This window comes from Argiope bruennichi, chromosome 1 (genome assembly GCF_947563725.1).
Source record: "Argiope bruennichi chromosome 1, qqArgBrue1.1, whole genome shotgun sequence".
NCBI lineage: Eukaryota > Metazoa > Arthropoda > Arachnida > Araneae > Araneidae > Argiope > Argiope bruennichi.
The window spans coordinates 66089219-66101598 of record NC_079151.1 but is presented as its reverse complement, the minus strand read 5'-3'; the positions used below and the strand labels follow the sequence as shown (position 1 = coordinate 66101598).

The 12380-nt window shown below is 26.1% G+C and overlaps 1 protein-coding gene across 1 annotated transcript; it reads left to right on the top strand.

Moving 5' to 3' along the window:
- Positions 1-8620: 8620 nt before the first annotated feature.
- On the top strand, positions 8621-12028 carry LOC129980874 (U15-lycotoxin-Ls1d-like). Its single transcript, XM_056091327.1, has 3 exons — positions 8621-8649; positions 10578-10638; positions 11685-12028. The coding sequence occupies exons 2-3, from the start codon at positions 10581-10583 to the stop codon at positions 11918-11920; spliced, it is 294 nt and encodes a 97-aa protein (XP_055947302.1). The 5' UTR covers positions 8621-8649; positions 10578-10580; the 3' UTR covers positions 11921-12028.
- Positions 12029-12380: the final 352 nt, after the last annotated feature.

The window sequence follows — 12380 nt, the reverse complement described above, 5'->3', positions numbered from 1 at the left end:
TCTCGTAATTTGGAAAAATAATCTATTGCAAAAGGAACGATTAGAAATAAAGCTATTTGTAACATATTAATGACAAAAATTTAAATAGACACAAGGAAGAACAATTCAAAATATACACTCTATAAAAATTAATTTAGAAAGAATCAAACAAATTATGAGACCGTATATGTTAATATTTTTTTTCCTTTTTAAATCATACTGACACAGTTTAAGAATATAAATTTTCGATAAATATCAATTGGAATATTTGATCCAATTAATTTGTCAATGGTACTGATAAATTCAGGTTTTTCAACGCTAATAATAGAAGTGATTCATTTCTTTTTGGTTTAAATCTGATCATTAAACATTCCCTTCACAACATGTATGAAAATTTCTATAGTATCTAACATATATCCATATTTCTCTAAATTTCTGAGATAAAAAACACATATGATCGTGCAACATGCTTCTATATTCAATCTATGCTCATCTTCCATTTTATAAAATAATCTGTTGAGAAAGTAAATTTTATTTTTGTAACTGCATTCATGTCTTTATGCTTCAAATAAAAAAACTATTATTTCGTTATTTAGAACAAATTATCACTCATGAAAATCCTTTCACAGACTTAAAAAGGAATTAAATGAAAAATAAAGTAGAGTGAATATTAGTGTCTGTTTATACACAAATAGAGATGGATAAAATAAGATAAGAAGTTCCAAATAATTGTTTTATTTCATGTAGGACAATTATGGATAAACTGTACCTTCTTTCGAAAGTTGAAGGATACAAATTTCGTGTGTGCTTGCAGGATGAAAAGGCCAAACAGTTGAATTGGTTAAGCCAAAAATGGACCACATTGCATTCTTTGACATGGTTAGAAATCTCTTTTTGAAAGTCGTTTTTTTTTGCCTGTTTGAAATAAACAGATGTCTTGAACGAGTTATGTGTAAATAATTATAACGTTTTCCAGATGCACTTTCAATCCAAAAGATTTTATATGATCATATTTTTCTTCTTTGTCTGAATCTGAAACTGTAAAAATCACAATCTCAATAGTGCATATTGCCATTCATTTAATGGGTAAGTCAGGACATGAATATCATTTAATAATATACAATATGAATATATGTAGATGCATAAATAGTCTTTATTTACAGAGGCATCTAGACATTTTCATTGGAATTTTAGTAATTACATGCTGAAAACAAGAGTATTGTATTCAACAGGACATAAAGAAAATTGAGAGCATATACTAAGATAGAATGGAAAATGAAATCATTTCAAATTATGTTTATATAATGCATGTTGTCGGCGTCAACAAATTCCATAAAAGAATGACAAATACTAAAACTTTCCGAATGGATAAAATAATTATTTGTATATTTAAATATTCTCATTCTTAATTTTTAATTATGATATTTCCAATTTAAAGAGAAAAGTTTTTTCATTATAATTAATTAAAACAATTAAAAATAATGGGAAAATTTTTCAATTAAAGCTTATGTTTATAATGTAATTTAAAAATACACATTTCTCAGGTTGTATCTTGCAAGGTATTCTTATGAATTTAATGAAGACATTTAGAGACAGGTGCAAATTCTCAAAAGCGTAAAAAAGAAACGTAAGTATCGCTGTCTTCGTAACAGCGGGCTTGTCCATGGCAAGTGCCATAAGAAACAACAACAGAAACGTAAGTACTAAAAGTTTAAATAGTATTGTTCTGAGAAATACATAAACGGTAGAAAAAGTTACAATATATAAAAAATAATTTAGGTACCTTTTCATATTTAAACATTAAGGGTTCAAAAGGAGTCATTTTTTTTTTCGTATTTGTTCCTAAAAATAACTTTCTCTATCAAAAATGCATTTATAAATATTGAGGAAAGATATAATTAAACGCAAAATAAATAAGAAAAAAATGCTAATATTTCTAAGACACGAAATTGGAAATATATATGAATTCTATATAAATGTTATTATTTAAAAGTAATTTAGGAATAAAAACGAAACAAATAAGTTAAATTTAAAAGCTGAATTTGAAAGAAGAAAAATATAGACGATTTCCAAAACTATAAAAACGTGGAATTATTTTTCACAAGAAAGGCGAAAGGGGACTATATATAGAGTAAGGAATATAACTTCTGTGTACTTTTAATAAAGGGATCTTGCATAAAGAGGGGTATATTTCTCTTTCGTATATATATATATATATATATATATATATATATGAATATTTAAAACATATATAAATCCCTAATGTAATGTTTTATGCATTAATTAATGACATTTATGAGAAAGGAAATAAAACTAAAAGTACCTTATATAAAAATTCAGAAGAAGAAGTTTCAGAAGAGAATCGAACATAAAAATTGGAGGAGTGGTGTGAAATTTCTCTTCCTCGCTTTTCCTTTTCGATAATTATTAGGTAAATATAGTTCTTGAAGAGAAAAAAACATTGAAAATTTTTTTATTCATATACACTTTTTTTCCAACGAATTCGAAAAAAAAAATCATATTAAGAAATTGATAGACATATTTATTTCTAAACATCAACGAAAATATTTGTAAAAATAAAATTTATTTAAATATTCATAGAAATAATTTTTAATGGATTAAAATGATAATTTCCTTAAAATTATCTTGCATAAGTTCAGTGGCAGCCTGATATTCCGCCACTCAAACAGAAATAAATATATTTGATTTCATAATTCCCAATATGTTCTATAAATATATAAAGAGACAAATAAAATATCTTTTATATGGCGCAAGAAAATGAATGCCATTTTTTCTTCCGAAGACAAATCTGTAGAAATCTCCAGCAATTTCATTTATTACAAGCCGTGTCATCATGTGAATTATGTCTCAGATATATTTTGTATTGCAAGTAAAATTATATTACAGAGTAATCATTAAATCACAGAGTAAAATTAAATTATAAAACAATTACATTATATAAAGTAAAATTATATTATAGGTATTTAATATAAATTGTAGAGTTTTATTAAATATTATTTATTATGAGTTATAGAGTATTTTTAACTGGTGAATTGAGAATGACGAGTGGAATACCGATTTATTTATGATCTATTCTTTAAAGACAGTCATTACTGGTAATTCATGACTTCAAAATGATTCTTTCGCACCAAATATTCTGAAATAGTTTGTAATGACGTGTAAATAGATAATATTATGAGACTCATGTCATCCTTATTATGGGTACCTGCTATAAGAAATGTAATGAAATTGTCGATGGCAGATCTTGATATAAACAATTGAAATAAATATTGGCTCTTAGTATATAATTTGCTGTTTTCCCAAAAAGCACTGAACCATTGAATGCACTTCAAAAAAGAATGATTTCTTTTCTTCGGACATTTCCAAAAACCGATTCTAATATTTCATAAATTTCTGCAGGTTTTTTTTTCGAACTTACACGTAATGTTTATCTATCATCTGTCCATTTTTTGATAACCTCCTCTGACAAAGGCAACGTATTTTTCGGTTAAATGTTATTTTAGGTACGCCATAAATTAAAATGCTTTCTGAAAAACTTTCATGAAATCATTAAACAATGATTATAGATTTGTGCCATTCCTAAATATTTCTTTAATTTTCATACTTAAACAAACTTAGGGACATTTTAAAAAATGGCACGCACCTGGATTATAAATAAATGTATGGTTTTCAATTCTCGATGAAATGTTGAGAAGAATCGAATTCATTAAATAATCTTAAAAAACAATTCATTAATTTGTACAACTTCCTTGGTTTAACATTTTTAATGAAAATGGGCACTTATAGCTTCAGAAATAAACCAGTATTCTGACTTTACAATTTCAGAATGGTCACTGTGCATTTCCTTAATAATTATTCATATTTAGATCTCTACATATAATTAAAAGGCTTTCTAGATATCTGTTATTACACGAATTATTTCTTCAGTCTCAATTAAAATAACAAAGACATATTCATTCAGGATATAACTGACATCGAAACATTAAAATTATTTTTTTATTTAAGAAAAGTACTTTTTAAATTATTTAAGAAAACATCTAATAGTTTTCGTTAAAATGCTCGTAAATGTTTCTTTCTTCTAGATCTTAATCTTAAAATCTTCTGTTGAAAAGAATTAATTTTGAGCAATCCTAATGCCCCATTGAAAGGAGGCAGTCGGCTCTCAATGGCCGAATGGTCATAGCATTGATCTCATAATCAAGAGATTGTGAGTTCGAATCCTGTTAGAGACAATGCAATTCACAGTTTGTGTCAATATTTAATTCCTTCAATTTATGTTTCCCTTTATTTCATGTTCCAGAAGATTCTGGGCATTTCTTTAGTTTATCAGACAAGTGTTCTGGATTTTTCTTACTGTCTCTAGAAAAGTATTCTGGAACTTTCCCTGCTAGTATAAAAGCAGAAGATTTGTCAGTCACTGTGTTCAGAGTTCAGCAGTTCAGTTAATAAATTGATTTAGCTCTGCTTCTTGTGTGTGTCATTGAGTTCTATATTAAAGTATCTGCGTGACAATATTCTTCCTTTCATCAGTAAGAATAAAAAAAATTATGCTCTCACTTACGGGAATAGTTTTAACAGATTATTTGTTTTAACCCTTTAAAGGGAAATTTTTTTCTAATCATGTTATGTTAAAATATTTTTAGGCTTGAAATTAGAATAAGAAAAGGGATTCATTTAGCTTATTAGATAAATTTAATTTGATTAATTAATTAATTTGGTTAATTAATAATTAAGTAACAAATCAAGACGCATCATTTTGTCTGAGATAAAGAACTGAAGCATCTAAGTTTTTTGACTTACTAAAAACATTTGTCAGAACTTATGCCAATCTACATAATTTCATATAAAGATTGATAAATTTTGTGGGAAGCATATTTCCCACGGCCTTAGAAAGGGTTAATTCATAAAGTAATGATGAATTTTGGAAGATATTTATGTGAAGTTAATTGAAATTCTACACTCAAAACCAAGATAAAAGTAAGTCATTTTGTGTAAATTTTTCTCACAGTCAATTTCCAAGAACGTTTGTAATTTTTACCCCGCATATTATTAGACAATTATTAGCACTATCAACTACATAGCGATCTTTGTTCTAACTTTATTTGGCGATTTTTCATCTCCAATTGGCACAAATTCGGGAAATCGTGTTATAGTAAATCTATTTACCCTTATATTTCTTAATTATATACATTCAAGATCATGAAACTTCTACATGTTTTCCTGTTAATCACAGTTGTGGGAACTGAAAGAGCAACAGATGAGTTGAAGAGAAATAAATATTAGTTCTGCATTATCTTATAAAGTTCTTACTCAATACAAATCATTAACCAATAAAATATTGAGAAGCAATAAGTAATAGTATTAACATCCTTTAATGAATGCTTTAAAAAGTAAGAAGAATATCTAAACGAGGCTTTACTATGCGTCTATTTCGTCGAATACGTATATATCGCTTATGTATCTTCTCGGAATATAAAATAAAAAATTAGTATTAAATAAATTTTCATGAACATAACCCTAAAAACCAGGAAGGTCATATATACAATTTGTTAAGAAAAAGTTCACATAATAACTCGGAGAGGAAACGAAACAAATGCATCAAATTTAATTTTTAAATTTACTTATATCTTAATTTTCGTGTATGTACATTAATCAAAATATGAAAACACCAGGTTTATTGACTGCCAACTTGCCTAACATTATATATCAGTATTCAAAACTGTTTTTATTAATATTTCAAAGCGAAGACGTAAAAAATTATTTTCAGCTTTCATTAATATAAGATGAATTTCAGCACAAAAGGTTCATGTTGTGGAAACAAAACAGAAATCGAGATGTGATTTATGTACCTTATTTCTGCGTCAGTATGTCTTAATATAAAAATGTCGAACGTCCTTTTTTGTTGAATCATAATTTTAAACAGGCCTATATAAAAGAAAGAAAAAAAACGAAATCATATCTTATTAGTGATTTCTTTATAAATTAAGTGAATAAGATATCAAAATTTCCAAGTACAGGAAAGGCCTATATATAGCTGCATATTTCCGATATATCTTAAGCAAATTTTCTGTACTTTCCAAGATATTCTTAGTAAAACTAGAATGCAAAAATGAGAAAAATCATTGATATAACGAGGATAGATCAAGAAAATACGATTAAATTTGCTGCATAGTAACGATTACGAAATAAGCATCACTTACAAAAAAATGACAAAATTATGCGAAAAATAAGAATAAATTTTAAAATTTTTCAACATATTTTGACAAAATTTAGAACAGAATACAGAAATTAGTGAAAATAAAAGACCTTCGTCTTTAGAAAATGCAATAAGTTAGAAAAATTTTATCATTATTTAAGCAGAACGTACACTTTTCCTTAAAGCGACTGCATCTCCTATTCTAAGTAGTATGGATGTTAATAAAAACAATGAGAAATCAAATTATGCCTCAAAAATCTGAAATGCTGAAATTTTATTAATCTAAATTTAAAAAAGAAAGCAATATTGTAACTTTGTAAATTTGTATTGAATTATTAAGACTACAAAATGAACTTTAATGTTAAAACAATAAATTTTTCCAAAAAAAAAGTTTTTTAATGATTTATTCTTAAAGAAATATATTGTTACCAAACTAAGAATTATAAAGAAATTTAATATTAATTTTTTCTTCGAATATTTTGGTAAGGTTACGCGATAAGTGCTGGATCGTTTTCGCTTAATAATTTTTTAGTATATTTCAAATAAAATTAATTGTGGAGGAAAAATAATTCTATTTTAAAGAGTATTTGTGAAGAAACAGAGAAATAAAAATTACATCTGAATAATGTAATCGTTTATAGGGCTTTACGTATAGACAAATAAGCATGATATTTAAGTTATAAAGAGAGAAAACTCCGTGTCTGCTAACTTTACTATAAAATCTCCAATGGACTTTCTAACTTAACATCAGAGATGCAGGAAGTGTAGTTATGAGTTATATGTCATTGTATCTAGTCAAATAAGGGTGCTATTTAGGAAAACATTTTACTTTGTCATTATCATTTGTATGAAAAATAAATTTTATGGTTCCACACCTATCTTAATGACGGAAGCAGTTTTTTTTATTAAGTTATAATGAGAAGCAGCTCCAATCTTTGATATGTCTACAAAATTCTTCTTCAGAGCCGTTTCTTTGCCTGTATGAAATAAAAGAAATGTCTTAAACGAATGCTATCTAAATAATGATAACATGTTTTTAATGAACGTTTTCGATAAGAAAGCTCATTTATTATCTTGTTTTTCCTCATTATATGAATCGAAAATAGTTAAAAACAAGATTTTTATTAGTCCATATTAGAATGAACTTCATGGGCAAATCACAACATGGACATAATGCACTGATATGTACAAAAGCAGAAGCATAATTGTTTTTAATTACACATACATAGATATTTTCTATGACATTTTTGAAGGTACTTGCGAAAATTAGGAGGGATGAATTCACCAGGGCAAAACGAAAAATGACAACCCATAATAAGGCTGATTACAAAATGATTTGGTTTTAAATGATGTTTATATAATGCATGGGTGCTATGTGAGAAAATTCCATAAAAGAATGGCAAACAATGAATATTTCAGAATGGATAAAATATTTATTTCTATATTTATTTAAATATTGTCACTTTCAATTTATTTATTAAGATACTGGGAATTTAAATAGAATAATATATTTTTTTTTTAAATAAAAGGCTTCACAAAATTTTAAGAATTTTTCAATTATCTTATTATAATTGATTGCTTTAAAATGAATATTTCTCAGGTATATTCTTATGAGTTTAACGGGGACTCATATTTATTTCTACTCACATTCCTTATGAGTTTAATGGGGACTTTTAGAAACATATGCAGATTTTTAAGAGAGTGAATAAGAATATGTAAGAGTTCAAAAGTTTAAATTAGATTATTCTGAAAATTACCTCAAAAGCAGAAAAACCTACGGCAAATAAAAAATCTATAAAGGTACCGTTTCAGAATTAACAATTAACAGTTTAAAAATATTCATAGTACAAAACAACCTTTTAGTATTTTTTTCCTAAAAATAACGTTCACTACCAAAAATGTATTTATAAATAATGAATAAAATTTAATTAAATGCAAAAATAAATAAGAAAAAAAAAATCTGAAAATTTCCTAAGACAGAGAAATGGAGATATATATGATTTATCTATAAATATAAATAAATAATTTAGAAAATAAAATATACGTAATGAGATATAAAAATAAGCAAAATTTAAATGTGTAAAAATGAGAATGATTTCCAAACGGATAGAAACGCGGAATTACATATGAAATAAAAGGCGATATGGTTCTAAATATAGAGTAATGAAGTTATCTGCTGTTTACCTTTCATTACAGGATCTTGCATAAAGAAAAGTGTATTTGTCTTTCTTGGAATGCGGAAAATTAAATAACTATTGTGAAAATTTGGATATTATTTACTAAAATATCTTCATTGAAAATTAAACAACCCTAATTAGCATTTTTACTAAGAATAACGTTCAATTAAAATTTCTTAGAATTTTTAGCCCTAAAATTTCCTATAAATTCGACTTCTTTTCTAAATTGTCATATCAAATCGAGACTTGTCTAAGAAGAACCGTCTTTGTGAAAAGGTACGTATCAATTTTATTTGACTCTTCTTGGTTGATATATATATATATATATATATATATATATATATATATATATAATTTTTCACATAAGGAGAAATTTTTTTAAATTAAAATAATTTTTAGATTAAACGTAAATATTAATAAATATAAAATACATTTTAGTATTTACTAAAATAGTTTTAATAGATAAAAATGATAATTACAACTCGATAGTTTCCATATTCCATTTATTCTGCTATTTCCACTAGGCCATTTTGTAATGTAAGTAAAATTAAATTTCAAAGACGTTATACATGATGAACAGGTCTATCTCTATCCATCGATCACTTACAAATAGTAATAGTCTTGACTTTAAAATGATTCTTGCACATGAAATATTCTGAAGTAGTTTGTAAGAATGTATAGATAGATAATATTATGAGATTGATTTCATTTTCATTGTTAGCACTTGCTATTAGAAACGTAAAGAAAATAACGGCAGATCTTGATTTAAACACATGAGGTAATTATTTACTCGTACTATATAACACATTTTCTGTCTTCTCAAAAACTCTGAACTATTCAAAAGATTTCAAAAAAGCCTGTTTTCTTTTCTCCTGACATTTCTCCAAACCGATTCTAATATTTCCTAAATTTCTACAGGTTCTTTTTTCAATAATGCGTAATTTTAATGTCTATCGTCTGTTCATTTGTTGACTTCCTACTTTGACAAAGGCAACGCTAATTTTAAGATTGATATTGTTTTAGATACACCATGGCTTAGAATGATTTCAGAAAAACTTCCATGAAATCAGAAAACAGTTATTATGGATATGCGCCATCCCTAAATAATTCTACGATTTTCACAATTAAACAAATTTAGGAACGCTTTAAAAATGACATGCACATGGAATATGAATGTGTGATGTTCAAATCTATATAAAATCCTACGGCGAATAAAAGTCATTAAAGAATCTCAAAGAGCAATACAAAATTAGTACAGCTTCTTTGGTGTGTCATCGGCAATTAAAATTGGCACATGTGAAGATAAAAATTTAGGTTGACTGAACAGTTTCAGAATGATCACTGCACGTTTTCTAACAACAATCAACATTTTTCTACAGAAAGCTGCTTTATGTTTAAGTACAAATTCATCCTTCATACGATTATTGTATCTTATCAGCTTCATATGTTAAAATAATATTAGAAGTCCCAACATTCATCTAAGCGAATAATAAATTGTTTACAATTTTCTATTTATGAAGAAAAGATAATTTTTCGAAAATAATTATCCGTATCAAATCTCTTTGTAAAATTAGAAGCCTTTCTAGAAACCTTTTATTACAGGAATGATTTCTTCAGTATCAGGTAAAATAGCAAACAATTATTCATTAACTGAAATTTGATATCCAGTTGAGTATCGCATCGACTTCAGAATATTAATATTAATTTTTTTATCTAAGAAAAATACTTCAATCTAAGAAAAATATAAATTGTTTTTTTCTAAAAAAAAATAAAAGTTTTTTTCATTTTGAACAATTATATCACTTTCCTCAACTATTTCTCGTTTTAATAACAATGAAAAATTCTTTATCTTACTTTGATATCACAATGAGATGTGCAGAATTTCTTTAAGCTAATTTGTTGAAATTAATATGGTACTGATTAATTTATAAGCATTTAATGAAACTTATGAGCATTTAAATGAAATTCTATACGCAAATCTAAGATAAAAGTAAGTAATTTTATGTGAATTATTCTTACTGTCAAATTCATTGACGGCTTGTAATTTTTACACTGCATATTATAAGAAATTTATTAGCATAATTACATGGGGATCTTTATTCTAACTTTATTTGGTGGTTGTTCATTTGAACTGGCACAAATGAGGGAAATCGTGTTATAGTGAATCCATTTACCATTACATTTCATAATTATATACATTCTAGAACATGAAGCTTCTACTTGTTTTCCTGTTTACCGCTGTTGTGGGAAATGAGCTGTTAACAAGTGAGTATTAATTCTGTATTATCTTATAAATTTCTTACACAATACAAACAAATAATATATATATATATATATATATATATATATATATATATATATGCTGTAAAATCTTTTGAACTATGTTAAAATCAACAATATCTCATGTGTTGTGATTAAAGCGGAAAATTAGAACTAAAACAAATTTTGATACAAACCAACTCAAAGATCGGAATGTTATTCTCTTTTTTTATGAGAAGGATCATATAAGATCTAAGAAAAGAAACGAAAAAGATGCATAAAATTTATATTTCAATTTAATTATATGTGAATTTTAGTGTATATACTAAGGACTTGTCTAAACAATTCGCTGGTTGATTGACTATCAATTTTCCTAACATTTTACACATATTTTAATTTAAAAGTAGAATATATTATTTCTTATTCTAAATGGATGAAAATTAGAATTTGATTTTGATAAATATTATGTATGATTTCAAAGCAAAGAATTCTAAAATTCCTTTTCAGATTTCATAAATATGAGAGGAAATTTAGCACAAAACGGTTGTGCTGTGGAAAGAAAAAGGAAATTGGAGGTGTGATTCATGTATTTATTTCAGCGTTAATAAATTTTTAAAGAAAACTTTGCCGAATTTTTTGCCGAATTATAATTTTAAACAGGCTTAAACAAAAAATCGAAAGCCTATCTTATATGTTCTCTTCCTAATTATATTACTTCCTTAGGTTTTGTCATTAGATTATTTAATCTAATAACATAAATATTATTGTATATTGTATCAGCTAAAATTCGCAATGAAAAGTATTGTGATTTAGGCAGACACGTGTTTCATAAAGAGGCATGTCAAATATCATGCTGAAAAACATTAAAGAAAATGTTCAATTCGGTTGATGACATGCATTTGAATGAGGCAGAACAATAAGAAAATTAATGCAATAAGAGAAAGAGAGTCCAAAGTTGTATATTTTGAAAAACATTTTACATCAAAATTTTTTGTTACAATATAACTTACAAGAATATATTTGAAAAGCATATATATATCTTCTATTTTTAGGACGTGTGTGCCCTCCCAATCCTTTATTGGATTGCAGCGCCATGCGTTCAATGGATTGTTGCTCAAGCTCGGACTGCATTGGAGGTTATGTTTGTTGCTTAGGTGCATGTAAAACATACTGTCGAGCACCGATAGTAAGTGGACGTTGGGGTCTGAATACAGAGTATCAAGTATCGCATGAAGAATGCTCTGAACTAAAGGAAGGCATAGTGGGAAGATATACTGGCAGAAACTAATTGTCTTTTTACTGAATATCTGTTTATTCATTTATATATCTGTAAATTAATTAATTCAGATGCTTGTAATAAAAGAATATGCAATTCAATAAAACGAAATGAAATGTTTCTGAAATTGAAATTTATCATTTATTTTTAAACAAATAAGAATGTGTGAAGGTCAGTCTTATTTTAATATTTGTATCAACCGTTTTATAAATGTTAAGCTGGTTTTAATTATTTTACTAATGTAATTAAAATATCTTGAAGTTTAAAAATAATGCCAAAACTGTTTAGTAAGATATCGCATAATTTTAAATGGTTTTTTGGTATACATTTCAATATAAGTCTTTTTATCGAGAATATATAATAGAACTTATTTTCGTACCAGAAAAAATATTATTATTTTTTCTTCTTCTTCAAAAGTCAGTTTTGAGAATATGAAAATTTTCTTAAAATCTTTTTTTCTTTTTCTTTGAAT